This window comes from Cupressus sempervirens, chromosome 4, assembly GCF_028749045.1.
Source record: "Cupressus sempervirens isolate cs-2001-9-10 chromosome 4, ASM2874904v1, whole genome shotgun sequence".
NCBI lineage: Eukaryota > Viridiplantae > Streptophyta > Pinopsida > Cupressales > Cupressaceae > Cupressus > Cupressus sempervirens.
Window position 1 is genome coordinate 545,045,616 of NC_143121.1, and position 26,000 is coordinate 545,071,615.

A 26,000-nucleotide genomic window follows, 5' to 3' on the forward strand; every position below is an offset into this window, starting at 1 on the left:
TATCCATATTATCCATGTACTCATTAAATTCTATTAGAGTCATGTAAGCATTGGGTGCTCATTAAATTTTGTCAGAGTTTTGTTAGTCTTCAAGTGATCTCCTTCTTGAGCTTTATTCTGTTCATTAGTTTGACCTCCATTTGATGTCTTGACAACTCTACAAACCACCAATCGCTCCAACACAAATTGCACCAAGATACATTGAATCTCTCTGAATGCTTTGAAAATCTTTTTCTTGAACTTGTATGTCATAAAATAGAATGCTTATTAAATTTTTGAAATTTTCATTAGACAGGCCAAAGTCAGATTAGATGCTTTAAAGTTAAATAAGTGTTTGAGTCTACTAGCCTTTGACGTAAGGTTGTAATCGTACAACTTCCATTCAGTGCATTGTAGCAATATGTAATAACTAAATGTCTTTTTCGTTCCAATGTGATGCTCATTTTCGTATACTTTTGTGATGCCCGAGCGCTTCCAGTAACAATCTTTCTTTGACGTCGTTCTCCAAGTTTTGTTACTTTTGGGATACTTTTTCTCCAAGTTGGTGAAGAAATACCATTCTTTTTGTTCCGTTTCTATGAACGAAATCTTACATTTCGCTGTGCATTCACACAAAAAAGAAAAAAGAAAACAATAAAATCAAACAGATATATATAGATAATATCGATGACACCTTGCATAAGAACATTGCTATACTATTTAAAATACTTTGAAACTTCGAAGGTTCAGTGCCATATAGATCAATATCCTTGATAACATCTGAGTCAATCATTTATGAAGCAACTCTCTTCCTCAGATAATCATATCTGAAGAGAGTCGCTTCAGAAACGATTGACTTGAACGTTTTCAAGGATATAGATCTTTATGACACTGAACCTTCGCAACTTCAAAGTATTTTAAATAGTATAGTAATGTTCTTCTTATGCAAGGTGCTATAGATATTATCTATATATATTTGTTTGCTTTTAGTGTTTTCATTTTTCTTTTTTGTGTGAATGCATAGTGAAATGTAAGATTTCGTTCGTAGAAATGGAACAAGAAGAATGGCATTCCTTCACCACCTTGGAGAAAAAGTATCCCAAGAGCAGTAAAAATCGGAGAACCATGTCAAAGAAACATTGTTACTGGAAGAACTCGGGCAATGACACAGAAGTACACGAAAAGGGGCATCACGTTGGAATGAAAAAGACATTTAGTTATTACATATTGCTACAATGCACTGAATGGAAGCTGCACGAGTACATCCTTATATCAGAGGCAAGTAGACTCAAACACTTATTTAACTTTAAAGCATCTAATCTGACTTTGGCTTGTCTGATGAAAATTTCAAAAATTTAATGAGCATTCTATTTTATGGCATACAAGTTCAAGAAAAATATTTTCAAAGCATCCAGAGAGGTTCAATATCTTGGTGCAATTTGTACAGGAGTGATTGGTGGTTTACAAAGTTTTCAAGACATCAAAAGGAGGTCAAAGTAATGAACAGAATGAAGCCCAGGAGGGAGATCAAGTGAAGACTAATGAAACTCTGATAGAATTTAATGAGCACCCAATGCCTGACAACATGACTCTAACATATTTTAATGAGGACAAATAATCAATCTCCCCCATTGTAATTGGAAAATTATACAACAAACAAAAAGAATCTATCCTCGTATTGAGAAAGAAATTTGACAAAAACAAATAAAAGAATGAAGCTTTATGGACTTCAAACCAAGTAATCAAAAGGGAAGAACTACAAAAGTTTGGAGAAAGAAGATAACTAAAGGAGTAGAAGCAACCAGTGCAAGTGCAACTTGCAGTCCATACACCTCCTAGTTTGTAAGGAGAAGAATGAACTTAGGGGGAGATATAAATTTTCTTCATTAAACCCTTGGAGAAAAGAACAAGATGACTCAAGACATGTTGATGTTTTGAAAATTATATTCAAGAGTTTGAAAAGTTCATTGCATTGATGTCAAAGATTGCAGGAGGAACATTCAAAGAGGCACATGCATTAATGGCAGTCCTTGAGCATGTAGGATCATTGAAGAATCCTTCTTAGTAGGAGTACTAGAGAACCTTACATGCAATTGATGGGTTGGAAGATAAGAGTTTGATGATCATCCCTTTTCCATTGATGTCAAAGGGGGAGAGATATAGAAAGGAGGAGAACTAAAAGAGATGAGATTGCCATCAATGACAAAGGGGGAGATTGATCTAGAGATATTGTCATTGATGCCAGAGAACAAAACAATAAATATAAACACCATCAATGTCAAAGGTATGAATACGAGGCAAATTAATATTATGGACAATATATACATTTCTTGGCACTTGAACTTTGCAAATAATTTTGAATGCACACACCATAGTTAAGCTTGAAGGAGAGTTTAATCTACTGCAGATTGCAATATGATAGAGATATGGAGTTCCTTACATTGAGAAAAAAGAAACATCATCAACAGTTGGAGATATATATATATATATATAGTGACAAAACTATTGATTTTCATGGTAACACATTTTATGTAGAAATCCTAGAACAACATGAGGAAGGTTTGTGATGAGAAACTTGAATGGGGATTTGATGTATGGGGGTCTTTTCTTCTTTAGTGCTCAAGCAAATAATGAAGTAGATGGAAAGCTCTCATCGCTGGTTGAGGAGTGTTGAGATAATGGGTGTCGCACACATTGCATAATATTTTTATATTGTATTATTTAATTTTATTATGTAATTTTGCACCTAGATGGCCCAAGGGTAGTGGTAGAGACAAGACAAAAGGCAAAAAGGCAAGAGTTGAGCGGGATGAGGCTTGATAGGCTAGCCAAAGGAGCATTTGTGAAAGTTGGAAGCATGGTATGGGATGTGTGGATTCATGCTTGTTCACATGGATTGTTCGGTTGTGGTTATGGCTTTGAAGGCTTTAATGGCTGTATTGCAATGGTATTTTTGCTGAATAAGATGGATGCTTTTGGAGGTTGAGTTTTTTTCGTCAATGAGGGTTTCCCAGAGTATATCTTTTGTCACATTTGCTGTGGTTATGTTGCCTATTCTCTTGCATGTGGATTATAATTACATATTTATTTTAGATCTATTATGGGTTATTTGGAAACGGTTATATTTTTTATTGGAAGTTCCCTTACAAGGAGTCGATTCCTCTCTTAAGCTCTCTAAGATAATAATGAAAGTTAATTCCTTGCTAGTGACCAGTGCAATAAAAAAGTAAGGCATACCGACCTAAAAGAATGGGCTTGTAGAAGTTAAATTCTTCAATGAAAATTTTGATTTGATCGGGAATGCACAATGCAAACACCATCTTTTGAATAGAGTGGCATATTGCTTAGGCATTATTGAACCCACTGTTCAGTTTTGCATATAAAGATTTTGGTGATCTTTCATCACCAAGAGGATTTTGCTGATTATTGCAAGGCCTGGCAATGGTTGTAAAATGCAAAGCATCTAGAAGGACTTCACCCCTTAAGTAGAGCTTCATTGCTAGGTTTGGTGCCTTTGGCTGAAATTTTGGAAGGAAAGAGGTAGCCAAGCAAGTCCAATAGGTCCCTTTCACATTTTTTTTAATCTTGATCTGCATCAAATCCTGAATTCCAAGTCTTTATGTCTTGCTGCCTTAAGCACCTTTGGGTGAAGTCCTCTTTGTTGCAAACCTCAGTTACTAGTTCAAGCTCGGGTTCAAGTTCAGGTTCTAAGAACTAGTTTACTGAATTCCAAGTCTTTATGTCTTGCTGCCTTAAGCACCTTTGGGTGAAGTCCTCTTTGTTGCAAACCTCAGTTACTAGTTCAAGCTCGGGTTCAAGTTCAGGTTCTAAGAACTACTTTACTGGCAAGGCAAAATTTTGAAATGGGTTTTGGCTTTGTTTGGGTTCGTTAATACAAAAACAGGCAAAATATACACACACACACATGTATGCAGCCTAGAAGAATGAATTAAGATTAGAATGCCACATAGTATCATAAAAACAACATAAACACTATAAACTTGTACTCATAGCATTATATCTATTATTAACACCAGAGTACTAAAATAATATCGAGTTCAAGTATCATTGTTTTAACTTTCAACGATTAGAACTTAGTATTTCAATTGTCTAATGGATTATCTAAATTTACATCTTTTTCTTCTCCATCATCATCAAAGGCATTAGTTGATTCACAAACAATGCTGATGTCAATGGGACCGGCCACACTAATAACATTCCTACTTACCAAGTTGTCCAACACTTATTACTTTTTCATTTCACAGAGAGCTTGTTTCTTTGTAATTAGCATCCTACTTCGAAAATGTTATTTAAGGAGCTTACAACTCCCTATACCAATTGAAGATATTGTTTGATAGTTAAAATATGATTCATCGCTATACAAAGCTTCCAAGTAATTAGATAGGGGTCATTATCAACAATTGGATATATAAATTTCACTGGAGGAAATCTTGAGGGCTAGTTTAATTTTATGTAATAAATTTCCGAACTTCAGCAAATTTGTTTTGTAATGTTAAAGATCTTTAGTCAAATTCTGTAATAATCAATTTCTGCACTAAATTATAGAGTGTTTTTCATTGGAACTATACTTGGTTTGCACTCAGTCTGCCAAGGATCGACCTAGGTCGGGCCTGGAGGAACCAGCCTGCCTGCCTTCGAACCCAAGTGGAATCCAAAAGGGAATCGGGACCAAGACCAAGGACCGGTTCAAAATTCGCCTAGTTTGAAGGGCCAGGGGGAGAACTGGGTACTTAGTTGCAAAATAATAGCCTGCAGAGGGAATTTAGAAGGCCTAACTAAACCTAACCAGAAGATAAGTTTCTATAGACCTAGGTAAACATAAAACCAAACAGAGTAAAATTGTAAACAAAAATTTATAAACATGCACAGTTTTACATTAAATGTAAATTGGTGAAAGACTATGATTTTGCCATGGATGCAAGTCTTGCAATGTCCACAACTAAGCCTCATAGTGAGATTTTCAAATATTCGGAGTGAGATTTGCAGATATTAAGGATGATAAATGATCAAAAGCAGAAATGATATGCTAAAGTAGAGACCTATATTAATTTGCAACAAGATTTGAATGAATTACAAAGACATGCTCCTTGGTCGCCAAAGTACAGACCAACATATTGGCATTAATTGGAGTGATTAAACAAATGAAACATCACACAATTTCATAAAACAAACAACTAAACTGCATTCCAAGGTACAATTCAGGAAAAAATGATTTCACCAATACAAATTTTGACAAGTGCTTTTGACAAGTGCTTTTTTTGATGATAAAAAAACTTACACAATCGAATCCAGAAGCAACATCATCATTAACAATGGATTGTGGAAACTTGATATTATTAAGTGCTTTTCCTGTCAATTTACTTGATGAAATTAGATACATGCAATCATTGAATAACTTCAACTGAATAACAGTTTCTGCTGTATAAACTTAGCATCAACTACTCTGTTTAGAATCTTTCGAGGGTCATTTGAAGGGATTAAAATGGTGATTAAATACTCTTAATAAGCACCTTTTTAAAGCTTTATTATCCCCAGATACTATATTACTGAGTCCTATTTTGCCCCTGGTCCACACGTTGGTTCTGTCCTAGTTGTCCTATGCTGGTTAGTACCTAGGTATGCCCAAGGTACTGACTGGGTGCTGAGGTCCTGTGCGGGCCCCTTCTGTCAAGAATTTTCCGCTAGAGATATGTTTTCCATAGGCAAAGTCTGTCTGTCTTATACATGAGCAGAGGAATGGTATCTGTAGGCAAGAATCTTGCTAAAAGTTTTGAACAGAAGCAATCAATTCTATATATACCTTTCTAAAGAAGTCTTACAAAGGCAGTGAGGAATATGCACCTGAGGGGGAACAGGCTAGAGCATGTAGTAGTTATGAATGTGATTATGTATAGTTACTAAAGAAAAAACAACAGTCTGGAAGACAAGTAGAAAAAGTATCTTTGTTGGATATACTGAAGTTTCTTATCAATGTATTGACCTTTTGATCTTGAAAACAGGGACACACTTTAATCAAGAGAGATTAAATTTGATATAGTGAGGCTAAATAACCAGATTGGCTTGCCAAGCAATGACTCATCTAACAATAGTCATGGAGATTGCAATAGACAGATGGGGCTATCCTAAATGAAGAAATGTTGGGAATACTATTGATGAAATTGACAGTAGGAATTCGTTACACCGTTTGATTGGTTATGTTGGTTCCCAAAACCACACATTGGAAATCCAAGAGCTTTGCCAATTCTCCAACAAGATTACTCAATTAGTGTTGGCCAATGAATGGGAATAATTATGATTTATTCCCATGCACTTTTGGCTTCGCTAAACCTAGGCGGGTAAACCTCCTTGAACCCTGATTTCTTAGTTCAAAGCTTTTCTATAGCGAATTCAAACTTTGTGAATTCTTTACGTTGGCAAACTCTTTGAACTTGATCAAAATAAAGATATATGAATGCTTTGATATTTTACTTGTGAAATGAATATTATTAAAATGAAAGGAATAGTGTTTGAGTTATGGATATGGCAGAATATTGAACTTGAAGGCAGAAGACATCAACCCACTTCTATGAAATAAATTGCAGACTCGTCCCTTATCCAGTCTTGGGCAAATAGAGCCAAACTTTCTCCACACCCTTATATACAACCTTGAGAGACAGTGTTGTACCATCCACTACTTTATAGACTGAAGCTTTAATTAGCAATACAAGTCCTAGTCTAATTGAATTGAATTTCTTTGGGGAAACCAATTAGACAAAATTCACATAGACAACATTTCATATGCAAATTCTCATAATCGAAGACTTGTATTAATTTCTTCACCGTTAGTAGCAATTGATTTTTAGATGAATAATCACAAGGCATAAATATGAACAAAGTATTTGAAGTTTGATTTTCAAGATGAACAAAGAAAACAGGGTTCTTGCATTAAATTTCAAAAACGAATATAAATAGTCTGTGCTTCATTTACTATATTCAATCCACCCAAACTTAAAAAATATCTATTCCTTTTTTTAATTCTGTTTCCAGCTGCTCTACTTCTATTGCTGCCCTCTTTTGACAAGCAAGCCATCCCTTATTTATGATGGATAAAGAAACATATCCTTTCCTTATTATTTAGTTAATCGCACCTCTCCTTCAAATCCCGTCAAGTGAGGTTTTTTAATCCAACTGCTAGTTGCTCTTAATCAGATCATATTATTATCAAAAGCAATATATTAGATGAATATCTCCAGGCGCCTTTCATATTCATACAAACTCACACCTTTTTTTTTCTTTCTTTTCTGTAATTTATTAGAAACAATAAAATATGAGAGGCTGCATATACATATTATTCTGGACATCATTGCTTCTTTCTATTTATATACCCATTGTTGCCTTTGAAGTTTTCTCTTCTCCATTGTTAGCATGGAAAAGCAATCTTCTATGTTCTTCATTTCTCCTTCAAGACTGAGACTCAAAATTACTCTGATGAAACTCCAATTTCTGTGTTTGAACTTCTCAGATGGAGACTTTGATACACTTTGTCCAAATAAATTGAAACATCTGTTTTGCTTGTTGCCTCGCATATACTTGTTTTATTTATGATATTTACTATCAAACAGATCGCTAACAACTTTATCAATACTTTATGGTGTGCTTGATAATTTATGATCTGGACACTGCCTTCCACAGATTTGATATGTGATAAACCATCCTGGAGCCCACGTACTTATCATGCCATCCTCATATACTTGCTGCTGTTGAAAACCTAAGGCATTATACATTGTTGTTGTCTATGCGTAATTAATGTTTCTAGTTTGGTTTGTTCTTTGCTTCATATTCTAATCGAAACATTTCCATCAATATACTGTTGTATGTCTTTCATTGGGCGCTATATTCATTATATCCTTTGGAATGAATCACTGCCATCCGTTTAAGTTTTGAGTCACAAACTGCATTTCTTATTTTGCCAATTATTTTAGGTGCCACCTTTGGACTAGACTTCCCATTACAGTTGCAGAGAGAGATAAGTGAAAATTTGTACTTATCTCTCTCTGGAACTGTTAAGTTCAGAAATTTGCACCCAACCAGATTTCAACGAAAAGAACTAGAAATTTCAGGTAACATTGAACCACTCATAGGCAGTGGGATTTTCCTATGAAATCGAGTGGATCTCCAGGTTATAGGCCGGCTCCTTGGGATAATCACTTAAGCTCTTGTAACTAAAATGAACTGAACTTGGTAGGAAAAGGGAGAAAGATGCAGAAACAAATCTAAAACTGAACCTAGCTAATAAGTGATACTCCAAAACTTATGAATACTTAAGATATGAGTGTTATCAAAACAGTGAAACTCCCTTTGCTTATCAATACTTAGATCCTATACTGGCTTGCATTAATACTTCATAATAATGTCTTGATAATGAGAGTTAAGGAACATGAAGATGTTCACATAACAGTCCCAAAATGAAAGACACAAACTATAACCTGCAAGCAAAAGTACAAACTGAACTAGGTGATAACTGAGACAGAGTGAGAAGGAATCCTAAAAATTCACTTAATACTTTATCAATCAGATATTACTCACACACAGCAACAGAAAGGATGAAGGCTGGATCAGAAAAATATCACTAAATGAGTCAAATGCATATATCAAGTATCCCAAAAATGAATTATAAAATGATGCAGAAAATGCCAAGGACACATAAATATGTCACAAAATTCCTCTCTACATAATCAGAACTCTCTTACAATCGTAGTCTGAAAGACTAAGTAGCAATCCTTTTGGGCCGAATCCATGAAAGAAGGCTCCAAAAAAGGAGTCAATCCAAAGAAATCCAATATCATCCCACAGTGCATTGCCTTCTACTAGTGCTAAGAAACCCTTCATTGTCTTTATTGGAGGCCATATACCACCACTTTTTTCTGCTGCATTGAGTATGGCATTAAAATCTCCTCCCAATACAAATTCTGGATATTGATGCCTTTGAATAGTTTGTGTTTAAGTGCCCTAGAGTCTTCTTTTATCATTAGGTTGGTGAGGACCATATACATTAATGAGATAAAATCAGATATCAAAGCTTTGAATCTTCAATAATTGCCAATTAGTTTTTTGATCCAATAGCTGTGCTTGAATAACTTTAGGATTCCATAGGACCCCATTGCCACCCAAGGCACCTTGTACCGGCATGTGCATAGATTTCCAATTATTCCATTTTCCCAAAATTTTATAATAACAATCTTGAGATAGTATTGTTTCTTGGAGTAGAACAATATCTACTTAAAAAGAATCAAGTTGTCGCTTGATCCTAAGCCACATGTCAGAGGCATTAATGCCTCTGACATTCCACGATATAATCTTCATGGCTGACAAGGAGAACCTCTTGTTCTCCTTGTCATTCTTTTGGATGATGAGAACTCATCAAGTGTTGTCTTCTTCCTTTATTTTGGCGCTTTTTGGAGGTCTACCTCTTGGCTGGGGTGTCTTTTTACCTGCCATAATCTCCTTGGGGGTCTTTGCTAATGACAAAATCTTAGAATAGTCAAAAGCTATCTTGCCGATATTGTTGGTTGTCTCTAATGCATTGGTTGCATCTATATGTTCTATCTCTATATTTGCTTGCTTGCTGATATAATTGGTTGTCTCTAATACATTGGCTGCATCTGTATGTTCTGACTCTATCCCTGCCCGTTGAGGCAATTGGCAGTTAAAATCCTGATTGATCTGAAGGTCATAGGAAGGATTAAGAATAGCCCTTTGGTCCTTCTCAATACACTGTTGACTGTCCTGAATGTCATGAAAAACCTTATCATTAACTACCCAAGCTGGACAGTCAACCACCTCTTCTTGAATCAAAGATTCCTCTGTATGAAAGTGAATGTTTTGATTAAGTTCTGATGATACAACAGCTTGCAAGTCCTTATCCTTTACAAAGCAAACTCCTTCATCAGCAATTTCAGGAATAATTGTAGTTGCTAGTCCTGTAAGCAAATCGTCTGCCATTAGATGCAACTGAGCCTCTGTAGGTTGTTGCAATACTTCAACTGATTTTGCTTGAGGAATGTGGATAGGTTTATTAACAAACATTATCTCATGTACCACTCAATCCATACACTCCTGCACCTCGCTGTTGTGTTGGTTCACATTCAGATAAGCTGGTAATGATAAATAGTTGGTGCATTTAAATCCCCAATTCCAGGGACTCCCAAAAATTCTAAACATGATAAGCAATGTGTAAATTACTTCCTGCACTTGAAGATAAAACTTAGTCCTTTGTGGCAAACAATCATAAAATCCTTGTCAGGCATTTGGTTGGACAAAGATATGTTCTCATCTTCAACCTCCTTTATAACTCGAGATGGCTGTTGGGAAAAAGAGCATTTAAATGGATTGGTTGCCCAATCTTTATAGACTAGTATCGCTTCATGTGACATGTTCTGACATTGTGTGTTAAAGTGCCACAGAACATCTTCAAACATTTGAAGAATAGTCTCATTCTGCACTACAATCTGCTGATCCCAAGAACCCAAACTTGTATTAATAATAATCTGATCTGGCAGCTGTGTAGTTTCACTAATAAGGAGGCAAACCCTCACACCACGATTAGAGTATTCATAAACTGTAAAATCATGTTTCACAAAAATTCCTAATTTATTAGCCAACAGTTCTATAATTGCCGGACCCTGGTACTCAAGAGGCAAAGCAGGGAATGATATCCACAGAGGTTTAAATGGGAGCAAGGAGGGATCGGGTTTAAAATTTGGGACCCATGCTGCTGTTGTGATACACGAGCCTTTACAAACCACACTTTAAAGTTCTAAACTTCATCCCTGAATTTCTTTGACTGAAAAATTAGAATGAAAGTTTTATGTTCAGAGTCTAAGAGAAACCCGTCTTTGATCCCCTGACATTTTGCTTTTGCCCAGTCCATAATTTCTGATAATTGCAGATGGGTGTTTGAACACAATGTTTTACGTGGAAACCCAATGGGGGAGAAATATATGGCAAGTAAATGCTTTTCTATAATCTTTTATTCTTTTTCAATAATTTGCATGCTCCAAACTCTATATTTATGAGCATCGACTCAACTCCCACACTTTGCAGCCACCAACCTACTGGAAGCACCAACCCCCCACTTCTGTCTGCATGAATACCAACTCACTGCACACATATTTATTTTCCACCTTGCTTACGTTGCTCGTCTTCAATTGATGATGGATCTTTAACTTGCTCTGCAAATCTGAATGCTTTCCCTTCTTTATAATTCTTCCTATTATGCTTTCAATTAAATATATATTTTGCTTTTTACACCACTCACATATCGTTGACTTATCCCTGATTTTTAATTTTTTCATCTTACATTTCATTTATATTCTTCTCATAACACTCATTCCATTTTGGATTAGAGTAACTCCCATTTATATTCTATCCAATAGATGTGACTTTTTAAAATGAAAAGTCATATATAAAAATAAAAACACTTCGTAATAAAGCCTTTTTCTCTTAATATAATTATAGCTTCACATAAAAATTACTTTAGTATTTAATTTTCAAATAATTCATTCTCAAACGCTTTTCCACCCATTATGCACATTTTGACCTTATTTGTCTTTCAACAATAAATTATCGTTGATTATTGATTATTTTATCGCTAGTATAACTCTGGGAAATCTGTGTCATCCATGTCATCACTGTGATGTGCAACTTAAACTCTTGATCATATGCCCTGTGACTCCAGATGGCCTTTTAAGAACAGGGCCTCGATGTCATTGGTCTTGTCTGATTCATGAGTCTTTCATTGTCCTAGCAAATTGTAATTCACTGTTTTCGCTGAACAAACTGGCATGAACATGACATCCTTTGACTAATATATATTCTCCTCTTAATTTATTTCTTACTAAAACAAATGTATGAGCTTTTTCAATCTTTACAAACTGATAAATACAATCACTGACGGCACGTATCTTTTCATGTTGACACAGCAGACTGGCATACAATTTATCCAAATATATCTTCTCCCTTTCATAAATCTTTTGGTATTACTGATCTTTTCTTTATTGGGGTTTCTCTCCACATATCGCTGCATACAGTGCCTTCTTCTTGCCACATCTATTTCATATTCGATGGCATATGATATTATTGTTTGGAACTTTGTATCAATTCATACCTATCTTATATACAATATTTTCCCTTTCAAATCTCCAATATGCTGTACTGTATCGTTCCTGTTAGTTATTGGTTCATGAGTTTGCATGATATATGGTGGATGCCTTCATATTTCATGGATGCTTTTTTAAAGAATTGCAGTAGACTTATCTTCAAATTCATTTGCATCTACTGTAGTGATCTGTACTACATCTACTGTAGTAATATGGATACTTAACGCTGCTTCTTTAGTGCTGGGCAAATATTACTTTGACCATGTTCTGGACTTTCTATTCTGTATCAATAAGTTTGGCATGTCTTTGAATCTTTAACGCTGCATATAGTATATCATTGTTTTATTGTCTTTAGCAACCATACTGTGTGATGCTGACTTCTGTGGTTCATTTATGATGTTCAAACTCTGCGGGTTCATCGATTTTAGCAGAGAATATATATCTCTGTTGGCTGGTCTTTTAACACCAGCAATAGACACATAATTTTTTATGAGCCGTTACTCCCATATATGCCTTCATATATTTCTTTTAGATGTCATCAGATATTTTGTTCAGTGTGTCCAAGCAGTGTCTCCCATATATATGGAGAGACACTGCAGTGTCTCCCACATATTTTGTTCAGTGTTTATGAGCAGTTACTCCCGTATATGCCTCCATATATTTCTTTTAGATGTCATCACATATTTTGTTCAGTGTGTCCAAGCAGTGTCTCCCATGCTGACATATTCTGAGTATTGTCTTCTAAATACATGGAGTATGCCTTTGTGTCTGTTGTTTCGTCATACCATTTTCATCCATATATATTTCTGAATATTAGCACTGTAGTATACAGGATTGACATTCATTCAAACATTGATGTGGTTGGTTTGACATAGCCTCGTGCATCTCATTTTTATCTACTTGCTGATGCGATCACCGCCCAATGTTTTGTGACAAATGATGTTGTAAACATTGTTGCATATTTATTTTTAATGCTTTGACTCCTCGTAAAACCATCAATCATGTTTGGACTGCTGTAGAGTCATTAAACTGTAAGTCACCTTCATATCCCTCAAATTGTTTGTCTATGTTTGATAATGCAAACTCCCATGCCTTAGCTTGGTCAGTCAATTGAATATATTTGAATAACATGCTTTGGCTAATAATGATATCACTATCAATGTTACACTAGTTTTTTAACAATCTCGATTAGAGAACTTCGACATCAATGACAATACTTTCATCACACACAACCTCCTAATCTTGTTTGTGCTTTCAGAGCAACAATTTGGTGATACTTATCTTAATTTGCATACTTTATTCTTGTATTGTGATTTAACTTAGCTCTACATTAACATCTGATGGAGATGATTTTCGTTTTTTTTGCAGGGGCGACCCATTGTGGAGAGAAAGATGATGCATTATTCAAACATGCATAGCATTCTGTTAGTTGGAGAAGGGAACTTATCATTTTCTTCAGCATTGGCCACTGCATTTCAATCCGCAGAAAACATCGTAGCCTCTGGATAGTAAAGGTATCAATCATTACTTAAGAAATAAATACATAAAGGAATTATGCTTTGTTTTCTTTTTCCTAATCTTTTAACTTCCAAAATTTTAACTCTCCTTTTCAATGTTTTCAATGTAGAAAAAGGTTGAGAGTATATGATGCAGCTCATAGTTCGATTCAGAATTTGGAAAGTCGTGGGGCATTAGTACTATATGAGGTAGTTGCAACTAGACTTCACCAAACTGAAAAATTAAGCACAAGGAAGTTTGAGAGAATTGTTTTCAGTCTTCTTCATGGGGGGCATATTGGTGGTGGGGAATGTTGTAAAGAAGTCATCAAGAAGAACATAGATTGATAAATATGTTTTTCAAAGTGCTAAAGAGTTGTTGTTAGCAGCCCTTTTGCAATTGCAATTGGTATTATTCAAGAGTTGAAGAAATAAACATTTACAAATTTGTAATTCTGATTTCTGAAACAACAGATTATATTCTTCATTTTTTATTGTTGTGTTAAATTTCTAATAATGTAATATGTAAAGTTTTTATGATGTACGTTTCACACTTTCCATGATGGAATGATTTGTTAATCTTTGGTCCACTTCCTCTTTTATTTGTGTAACTAGGATAGTTTGATATTTGAAAACTAATAGACTCCTTTACATATTCCAAAAAATGGAATTTAAAAAACGAAGCAAATAAGAATGATCTATATGTAAAGGAGTTTATTAGTTTCCAAAGGGGAAGTGGATTGAAGATTAATAGATTATTCCTGTCACGGAGAGTGTGAAACGTACATCATAAAAATTTCACATTACATCATTAGAAACTTAACACAACAATAAAAAATAAATCATGTAATTTGCTGTTTCAAAAATCAGAATTAAAAATTTGTAAATGTTTATTTTTTCAACTTTTGAATGATACCAATCAAAATGGCAAAAAGGCTAACAACAACTCTTTAATACTTTTGAGAAACATATTTATCAATCCATTGTTCTTTTTGTTGACTTCTTTACTGCATTCCCTGCTCCGCATGAGTAAGATTGAAAACAACTTTATCAAATTTCCTTGAGCTTAAATTTTTAGTTTAGTGAATTCTGGTTGTATCCATCTCATATAGTACTTAATGCCCCTTGAAGTGGACCGAAGATTAACAAATCTCTCTCTAGAGAGAGATAGATATGTATATGCAGATGCACCTAAACGCATTCAAAATAAAAAATCGCGCATCAGAATATGACATCTGCATCAGCATCAAAACCAGAATCAGTAACTTATTTTTTTATACACTTTCTCATGAGTTCACCCTCTTGTTTTGTCAATGTGGGATTAAAAACATGACATTGTTTTTTCCTCGTACTTTCTCGTGGCCGCAATTTTTCCCAGCTCCCCTATCTTCCTGCGACTACTATTTTTTTTGCGAGTGTAATATATATATATATTTTTCCTTTACCTTTTATGCCTCCAATGTGTTATGAAATCAAGAGGAACTATTTTACTTAAATATTTCTTTTAAACAATAGATTATGCATTAGTAAAGTGAAATAATTAAATTTAACTTATAAAGCTTTATTAATGCATAACAAATTATCAATGATAAAATAAATGATCTTACTGATATTGAGTAATTTACCATTGACATACTACTACACTGGAAGTCCAAATATAGCCACAATGACTTAGTATAAATAGTAAGTTTTCCCAAGATTTCCTTAGAATACCCCAAAGTGAATTTTTACTTCCAAATATAGCCACAATGACTTAGTATAAATAGTAAGTTTGCCCAAGACTGCCTTAGGACACCCCAAAGTGAATTTTTATTGAAATTGTCTATAGACCAAAAAACCTCAAAGTCCCTTTTAGGTCTTGGTTACTCTACAAAACCAAGGGCAAATAGGATAGCGACAAAAATGTGTTGTGAACTCCATATTTCGAACTTAAAATGATATATCATAAATTTTAATTTAAAAGTTGAAATTCATTATAATAACCAAATACATAGCAAAGACTAGTGATGTCAGTTATTAATCTATTGTTAGGTAATTAGCCAGTAGGCTATCTTTATTGGCGAGACAAGCTGACGAAATTCAATTCATGATGTCAGGAAACAAAAAAAAGGGGGCACCTAAACATGAATTCCAACAGCTGTTAATGTTCCAGAATAAATACAATTAAAAGATGATGGATGAAACAAGAGATGCAGTGCGTCATAGTTCTTGCCTAACGCATAATGGTTGTAGAGGTGTACATGAGTGAGAATAAGGTTAAATAGTTCTAAATTAACATTGTGAATGCATTAATTTTTGCTTAGAAATGCTCTCGTGATCTGATAGGATGACTCATATTTTGTTGTTAAATTCTCGTCTTAAAAATGCAGTTGTGATTTGAAAGGATGGCTCATATTTTGTTGTTAAGTTCTCGTGTTATATTATTATATGTTTGGGCATTTAAACTCAATAATAAAGTTCCCAACTATGTATTATTCTCATCTTGATTATCAAATGGAAGTCACACTATTTTTAATCATTATATAGAGATAAATAGCAGTGTATAACAATAACAACATAAACATATATGCAAAGGAAAAAATGATAGATAATATATAGGAGGAAGAGGAAGAGGAAGAGGACAAGAGATAAAATAGTAAGATAAAGCAATACCATCATAAATTGTGAATTGTGTGTGTGTGAGAGATATTAAATATAATTATTTTTCTTAATAAAACAAATAGTAAAAATAAAATCATGGTTATGATAGAAAAAATAAATTAAATTATATTTTAATTAATGAAACTAAAAATTTAATTTTTATATTAAAACCCACATTTGTATAGGAAAAAATGAAATGTATTAAATATAAAACTAATTGTTTAATTTTACATTAGTTAGAGAAGGTTTACTATTTAATGTTTTGTATTTTCAATTTTTTTTATAAAATTAAGTAATTTTTAATTTTAAAATAATATCTATATAATTTAATATGTATATTTGGAAATAATAAATAGATGTAATACATATAAATTTGATTGATGAATAAATATGATGTAATAAATAAAAAATAGAGTACAATTATTTAATTTTAATACATAGTTTATAAAAATTTAATAATAATTTACATATGTTTTAGAATTGAATTATTTCTTTTTTGTGGTTATTTTCTTTAGTATGTTTTTTTTATGTAAAATATAATTATTAAATTAATATTAAAATATATATTTAAGTTTTAAGTATATTTAAATTAAATGATAAATTGTTTAAATATAAAATATTAATAATAATAAATGATATAATTTACAAATTGTAATACTTATCAATTATACATATTACAAACATTATTATAAAATATAATTAAAAATATTATTGTTTAATTTATTTTTACAAAAGTAAAATAATGATATAATTTAATTATTTTTATTAAAAATTAAAAATTTAAAAAAATTAGAAATTCAAATACGAAGATATAACATATTGAAATTATATTGTTATTGAGAATTAATATTGATTAGACATGTTATCTGAGATGGAAGATAAAATAATTGAAAAAAATAAAAAAAACTTATCAACTTGTCACAAAGATAAGGTTGTAATTAATGCATTCATTAATGCAAGATGAAGTTAGAAAATATTTATATTTTTGCTCAAGAAAATTAATTTTTTCTCCCAGTATGGATCAATAGAATGAATGAAAAATGTGATTTATCAAATAATGAAAAATTACAAAAATATATAAACATTTGAAATTTCATATAATCTTTTAAATTCTTTGATTTAATTGCTCAGTGTTAATGTGATATTAGCACGACATGAATGCATAAATATTCCTGCCCTGACAATACCATCAAATTTGATTCATTGCATTTACTGCGATCACTAAATAAAAACTGTACATTGAAAAAAGTTATCAATCGGCATATTGAAAACTGTATTTTCCAGACAGGAAAATGTTATCGATCTCCTAACATCATGCTTATTTGGGATTCTTTTATTGCACAAAATGTATTTAACACAAGAGTGGCTGAATCAGACACGTAACGGTTAACAACCAGAGGAAACCGAAAAAAGAGATTCAGATAGTATATGGTTTAAAATGCAACTCCTCGCTAACTCCGTGAGTCTGCGTACCAGGTGAGAACATTGTGAGTGCATAAAGTTGTTTTTTTCAAATGGTTACATTGAAACCATGGAAAGTTTGAACAAAAAATATTTGCACAATTTTACAATGCAGAGTTTAATATACATTAATTAATGTATAAAAATAATGTAAAATTTTAAAAATTACTAATGATGGTATTATCTTAAATCATTTGAATTAATTATTGAAAATTTCAAGAAAAAGATTAATGTAATGTAGAATTTAAAAGTCAACATTTATGCAGAGTAGACAAAATAAAATAAAATATTAGATCTAAAGAAAAAATAAAATTTAATTAAAATTTAATTAAGGAAAAAAAAAAAAAACATATGAGGACAAAGAAAAGAACTTCTTAAATCTATTCTAAAAGTTTAGTTAGACAATGCTCATGGTTTAGGTGACTAAATCACCTAGCTTCCTTGCTTGGGTTACCTAGCTTCTTCGCTTAGGAAACTGAAGCTAAACGATAATTTTGATTTTAAAAATATAACTCTAAATGATAATATTAGTGGCATGTTTAATACTGGCAATACATACATCTATATATAGAGAACATAAATCAAATTTCATTTTTTTAAAAGAAAAATTGAAATCCTCAAAATATAACAATAGTTGGAAACATATTGTTGTATAAATCAACTTTTGAAAAATATTGTTGGCCAGTTACATTAATAATAATATCACTATTTTCTAAATATAAACTTAAAAAAAATAGTTTAAAAATAATAAGCTTTAAATTTAATTTAAAAAATTATAAATAGAAAGGTTTAAAAATTACTATACAAGAAGCCCTTTACAAATTATTAAAAAAAAAGTGAAATTCTGAAAAAAAATGACATTGAATGTGGAGTAAATCATTTAAAAAAAATCATTTTTCTTGCTAATTATTTGTTAAAAAAACAAAATAAAATTACTTCTTTTAAATATAAAATTGGAAAAAAATAGTATAAAAGATCTAAGCTCCCAATTTAATAACAATTAAAATTACTATCTTTTAAATATAAACTTGAAAAAAAATAGTATAAAAGATAAGTTCCCAATTTGATAACAATTTTTTAAAAAGAAATAAAAAAAATTAATTTTTTTTTTAAAGAATTGCTATGTAAGAAACCCTTTATTAAATTTATTAAACATGCATTTATCTAAACATTCTTTATGTATTGTCTATTTTATTTGTTAATACAATTTTAAAACTACTTATTCAAATTTTCTAAATGTTTTGCATATATGTTGAATCATGATTGATCGTTTTAGTGAATATTTTTTGATTAGTAAACGACCGAAGCTTTGTATTATATAAAATTGATGAAGGCACAAACCATAACCAAAATGAATGCAACAGGAAAAAGGGGAATATTATTATCAGTAAAATCTACTGCTACATTTAGTACATGTAAATAGACTCAAAGGCATGCCCTGTGGGCTTACAATGGTTAGATCTTGGAGAAAAGTCCTCCTCACAGTACTTTCTCTCAAACTCCATCGAGAACTACCTTTACATTGCTAGAAATGTTCTTAAATAAACACCAATTAGGTTTAGGATTAGGAATTCATTCTAGAATATGCCATTTGGCATCCACAGCCAAAACAAAAGGTTCTAGAAATCACATTAAAAGCTGGTGTAAAATTAGAAAAATTTAGAAATGGTAGTTCAACTTCCGGGAGGCATAACTTTTGATCCAAGACTCCGATTGACGAATCGTTTACATTTTCGAAAATCTCTCAAAGCACTCTATAGCCCTATGGACTAGCTTTTCTCATCTCCCATTTTTTGGGCCCATACGAGGTCATTTAGTGCCTCAAATCTGATTGAGAAGCGCTCTTAGGAGGTCTCTAGGCAACTTAAAACTGCAATAACTTTCAAACCGTAAAGCCTTTTGACCTGATTATTTTTTTGGAGTGTTTTAAATTACAAATATAATTATCCCTCCAACTTACACCCTCTAACTCATCATAATTATGGCTCAATTAGAAAATAACCTATTTTCTGCATTGGCATGTATTCCAAGGTGCTCAAAAACTCTAACCTAGAAAACCAATAGTGGAACTATGAGAGTTGAAATATTTATTAAGCATATTTTTGGGCGATACAGGATTACCCTTACACCACTAGATGCTCTTGCATTAGACACACAAGGTAGATTGAAAAGTGACTTTGTCACTTTATAGCTAGTAGAAGGAAATCCAAATGGGCAACCTCCGTTGTGGATATCCAAGTTGAATCTTCTATTGGTTGTCCTTTCCACTTCACCAGGTATTCTTCATACTACCTGTTTCTGGTACTCCGACCCACATGACTATCTAGAATGTCTTCAACCTCTTCCTTCACCGAAGTAGGAATTGGACATGGCTCTAGCATCAATCCCTCATCTGCACCATCATCATGATATTATGTTAAGTCTACAATATTGAAGATAGGAGAAATGTGAATCCCATCTAGCAATTCCATCTCATATGCATTTCCTGATTCACATTTTTTCAAAATTTTGCAAAGACCAAATTTCTTCATCTTCAGCTTGTTGTAGGTACCCACTGGAAATCGTTCCTTCCTCAAGTATACCATAACCATATCCTTTACTTGGAACTCCTTATGTCTCCTCTTTTGATCTGCCCTAGCCTTATATTGTTGGTTCATCTTGGTAATATGTGCATATACCTCCTCATATAGATTTTTGACATGTTCAACAAATTCTTCTGCCTCAGCACTTGTCGTCTCTCCTTGCTCCATCTTTCTCAACTTTGGTGTAGTCCTTGGACTATTCCCATACACAATTTGGAATGGTGATCTACCAGTACTCCCATTTACAGAATTATTGTAAGAAAATTCTACTTGTGGTAGAATCAAATCCCATCCCTTGGGCTTATCTCCCACTAAACACGTCAACAAATTGCCTAGACTTCTATTTACTACTTCTGTTTGTTTGTCAGTCTGAAGATGATGTGTAGAAATGAACTTCAATTCCATCCTCAACTTCTTCCCCAAAGTCCTCCAAAAATACCCCACAAATTTAGTATCTCTGTCAGAAACAATACTCTTTGGGAGACCATGTAGTCTCACCACTTCTTTGAAAAACAGATTTGCAATATGTACTGCATCATGAGTCTTGTGGCATGGAATGAAATGCACCATCTTGGAGAACCTATCAACCACCACAAATACTGAGTCATTACCCCTTTGTGTCCTCAGAAATCCAAGAACAATATTAATATTTACGTCCTCCCAAGGCTTCGATGGAACAGGCAATGACTGATATAGTCTAGTATTGTGACTAAATCCTTTGGCTGCTTGACATATTTGACAACTCTGCACAAACTTCTTCACATCCTATGACAATTGAGGCAAAAAATAATGTTCTCTAATAATGGCAATAGTCTTATCCCGACCAAAGTGTCTTGCCATTCCTCCACTATGTTTCTCCTTGATCGAGTTCTCCCTCATATAACTCCTTGGAATAAATAATTGATTGTCCTTGAACAACATACCATCCTGAATAAAAAATCTAGCCACCTGGTCCTGTCTAGAGTAACAGGTTCTTCACAAGCCTTCCATGCTTCAACAAAATGAGGATCCTCAGGGTCCATATTCTTGAGTTCATCAAACCCAACCACTTCAACTTGCATTATTGTCAACAACAACTATCTCCTACTCAATGCATCTACTACCCTATTAGACCTTCCACTTCTATGTTTCAACACAAATGTATAGCTTTGCATGAACTCCACCCATTTCAAATGTCTCTGATTCAATTTACCTTGGCTATTTAGGCACTACAATGCCTGGTGATCAGTATACAAGACAAATTATTTTGGCAATAAATAATGCCTCCATTTCTTTAAGGCTTGAACTATTGCATAGAACTCCTGATCATAAACAAAATATTTCTTTGCATCATTCAATTTTTCACTAAAGTAGGCAATAGGCTTACCTTCTTCGCTCAATACAACCCCAATAGCACTGCCACTAGCATCACAATCCACCTAGAACACTTTATTGAAATCAGGAAGTGCCAACACAGGTTGCTCTATCACCTTCTTCTCAACAATTCACAACTCCTTGTAGCTCCTGTAGTCCACTTGAACTCTTTTCTATCCCCCTCATTGTTTCAGTCAGGGGTGCACATATGCCGCTGAAATTTCTAATGAACCTCCTATAAAACCTAACCAGACCATGGAATGACCTCACCTCAGTAGCAGACCTTGGAGTAGGCCATTCTAGGATGGTCTTTACCTTCTCTCGATCCATTTTGAGACCCTCAGCTGATACAACATACCCCAAATAGACTAAGTCCTTTTTTATGAAGCTACACTTCTTCAAGTTAATCAACAATTTCTCTTCCCTCAACCTTTCAAGGACACTAGGAATGTGCAATAAATGTTCATCCAAAGACTTGCTGCAAATTAAAATATTATCCAGACATACAATAACAAATTTTTCCAAGAATTTCTTTAGTACCTCATTCATAAGCCGCATGAAGGTGCTTGGTGCATTGGTCAATCCAAAGGGCATGACTAACCACTTATATAGACCCTCCATGGTCTTGAATGCAGTCTTCCACTCATCTCCCTCTCGTATCTATATCTAGTGCTAGCCACTCTTGAGATCTATCTTTGCGAAGTACTGAACACTCAAACAATCCATAAGATCATCCATTCTTGGCAAAGGGAACCAATACTTGATGGTTATTCTATTTATAACCTAAGAGTCTATACACATTCTCCACTCTCCACCCTTCTTTGGTGCCAACACTGCAGGTACTATACATGGACTCAGGCTCTCTCAAATCAATCCTTTCCTCAACAGCTCCTGAACTTGTTTGTTTAGCTCCTCAATTTCAGTAGGAGTCATCCTATGAGCAACCTTGTTAGGCAAACTAGCTCCAGGGATTAAATCTATTTGATGACTGATTTGCCTTACTAGTGGAAACCCTTTTGGAAGATTATTAGAGATGACATCTCCATACTCACTTAATAGGCCTGAAACTTCAAGTGGAATTTCACTATTACCTTCCTTATCTTTCCTAGGAATCAAAGCATAACACATACGTTGATGTTTCATGCCATCCAAAAATTTTCTTCCATCAACAAGACATACCCTAGCACTATTGCATACCTTTTCACCTTCCTTAATCAAGGGCTTCAGTTTGTGGCGAACTCCATCCTTTTTCAGAGAGTATGTATTTGCATGGCCATCATGTACAACATGCTTATCAAACTACCACGACCTTCCCAACAATAAATGGCAGACATCTATTGGAATGATGTCACAGAGAATCTCATCATGCTAACTCCCACTCTTGAACTTCACTAGACATTGTTCACTAACCAGGACCTTATGATCATCCTTCACCCAAGCAATCTGATAGGGTTGGGGGTGTTTCTCCCTCTTGAGCTTTAGCTTTGAGACCATCTCTTATGACACCAATTTGTCAGTGCTTCCACCATCAAGAATCACATCACAACATTTACCCTTGCACTTGCACTTGATACAAAACAAACTCCTCCTTTGTCTAGGTTTAGTCTCACTGCTTAGTAAGACCCTTTCACTTACTAGAACCTCTCCTCTTTCTGCATCCTCTGAATGTGATGACTGTGCATCCTCATCCACATGAGCAACCCTTGCTTGACCATCAACTCTTCTATCTATCCTTCATTGGCATTGAGGGCATTCAAAGGCACGATGGCCTTCTTCATTGCAATGAAAGCAAGTACCATAGAAGTCTCCTCTTTCTGAACCTTGTCCACATCCTCTACCTCTTCCTCTTTGATCTCCAAATTTTTGATCACGGGAGTGGTTGAAACCTTCGTTCCTCTAGTTTCGGCTAGTACCCACATCTTCATTTTTCGTCTAGTTTTCATTTTGGCCTCCAAACGACCTGCCACCTTCCCTTCCCCCTTGATCATGCCCTCTTTGTCTTCCATCAAACCTTTTGTTTAGCTTCTCCTCAACTCACAGGGCAAACTGGTATGCCTCTTCAATGCTAGTCATTCTAACTAGACTTAACTCCTGAATGCTAGGTCTTAACCCACTAAGGTAATGGGCGACCTTCTCCTTGTTTGCTTCTGCATGCCCTGCCCTAATAAGAACTTGGTAAAATTCCTCTGTATATTCCTAGACAAATTTTCTTGCTTGCTTTAACCCTAACATTTTCTTGAACAAATCAAGCTCATAATCAATAGGAATGAACTGCTTCTTTAGTTTTTCCACCATGCGATCCCATCTTGTGTTTTTCTCCTTTCCTCTTCTATTTCTTTCCAAATGAATCTCTTGCCACTAGATTTTGGCATGGCCTTTCATTTTGGCCTTCGCAAACTTAACCCTATCTAAGTCCTTGATATCCTTATACTCAAAATATTCCTCTAGTTCACTGATCCAGTCGATCAACTCATCCGTGTTTAGACTTCCTGAAAACATACCCACATCAATGTTAAGTCTTTTTCCAAGCTTAGCAATGGCCTTAAAAAGCCTCTCCTCTACCTAGTTTAGGACTTCTCCGTCTCCTTCCCCTTCTGGCCCAATATTTCCTTCTTCATTTTCTTCCTCACTTTCATTGCCTACGACAACATTCATCCCTCTACAGATCTCCTCCTGCAATGCTTGAACTTGTCTCTAGAGGGCTCTAACCACGCTCCCTTTGTGGAGACATCTTCTTGCCACAAACCCACAACCACACAGTCCTAGTGCAAACTACCTCACAGTCAACACTCTGTCTACACACTCAAGAAAACCTGTTCTGATACCACTTGATGAAGGCACAAACCACAACCAAAATGAATGCAATAGGAAAAAGGGGAATATTATTATCATTAAAATCTGCTACTACATTTAGTACATGTAAACAGACTCAAAGACATGCCATATGGGCTTACAATGGTCAGATCCTAGAGAAAAGTCCTCCTCACAGTACCTTCTTTGAAACTCCACCAAGAACTGCCTTTACATTGCCAGAATTTTTTTTTAAATAAACCCCAATTAGGTTTAGGGTTAGGAATACATTCTAGAATATGCCATTTGGCATCCATCGCCAAAATAGAAGGTTCTAGAAATCACATTAGAAGCCGGTGTAAAATTAGAAGAATCTAGAAATGGTAGTCCAACTTCCGAGAAGCATAACTTTTGATCTGTGAATTTGATTGATGAACTGTTTACATTTCTAAAAAGATCTCAAAGTGCTCTATAGTCCTATGGAAGAGCTTTTCTCATCTCCCATTTTTTGGGCCCATATAAGGTTGTTTAGTGCCTCAAATTTAACTAAGAAGTGCTCTTAGGAGGTCTCTAGGCCACTTAAAATTGTAATAACTTTCAAACCGTAAAGTCTTTTGACCTGATTCTTTTTCTGGAGTGTTTTAAATTAAAAATATAATCATCCTTCCAACTTACACCCTCTAAATCATCATAATTATTGCTCAATTACAAAACAACCCATTTTTTGCATTGGCACACCTCCCAAGGTGCTAAAAAACTCTAACCCAGAAAACTAATAGTGGAACTATGAGAGTTGGAATCTTTACTAAGTATATTTTTGGGTGATACAAGATTTCCCTTACACCATTGGATTCTCTTGCATCAGAAATAATAAAGGAATATAGAGTTCTTCGTTCAACTAGGCACTGGTAGGAAAGAATAGAGTAAGAAAACCTTCAATCTTTCTCGGGACCAAGGTCCTATATTATACAAATTTAAAAGGGGCATACCCTAGTACAAGTTTTCATAAAAAAATTTCTTCCAAAGTTATACACAGTTTTACAACATTATTCTATCTTTATTAATTAAGCGTGATTAACGAGAATAGAGAGCTTGAGAGAACACAAGATTTCCAACTCCAATCTTCAAATGATCTGTAAATAGGTAAATCTAAAAATTTGCATGGCACACTCAGCACAACCCTTTGGATATTAGTCAATGCAATATAAGGGAGAAAAAAATAAGAAGTCAAATCAGGCGTCCTAGACACCAACTGTAGTGAACTACCCTTGCAAGTCTAAAGATGCTAAATATTGGTTCCACATCTCTTTGTCCACATTTCTTGCTTCTTACTACAGATTAGTATTTGTTTGAGCCATATTTATTTAAATACCATGTTTTTCACAAGATTTTTATTTTTTGTGTGTAATATATAAATTGTTGGGAATCATGTTTACTCTATTACATATGGTCATCTTAATTATTGACCTCTATCTTTTGCTCATATTTATTGATTATTTTCCATATTTTCAGTGTCTTATTTCATTATTTTTAGTTTAATC

The 26,000-nt window shown here is 33.9% G+C and overlaps 1 protein-coding gene across 1 annotated transcript in view; it reads left to right on the forward strand.

The window, feature by feature from the left end:
* Positions 1-15,082, forward strand: part of LOC149562344 (uncharacterized) — a 32,877-nt gene extending 17,795 nt beyond the window's left edge. The window contains exons 4-5 of the mRNA XM_089825870.1: positions 13,506-13,651; positions 13,765-15,082. Of these exons, the coding sequence (XP_089681996.1) occupies positions 13,506-13,646 (141 nt within the window). The 3' untranslated portion in view covers positions 13,647-13,651; positions 13,765-15,082. The remainder of the gene's footprint in view (positions 1-13,505; positions 13,652-13,764) is intronic.
* Positions 15,083-26,000: the final 10,918 nt, after the last annotated feature.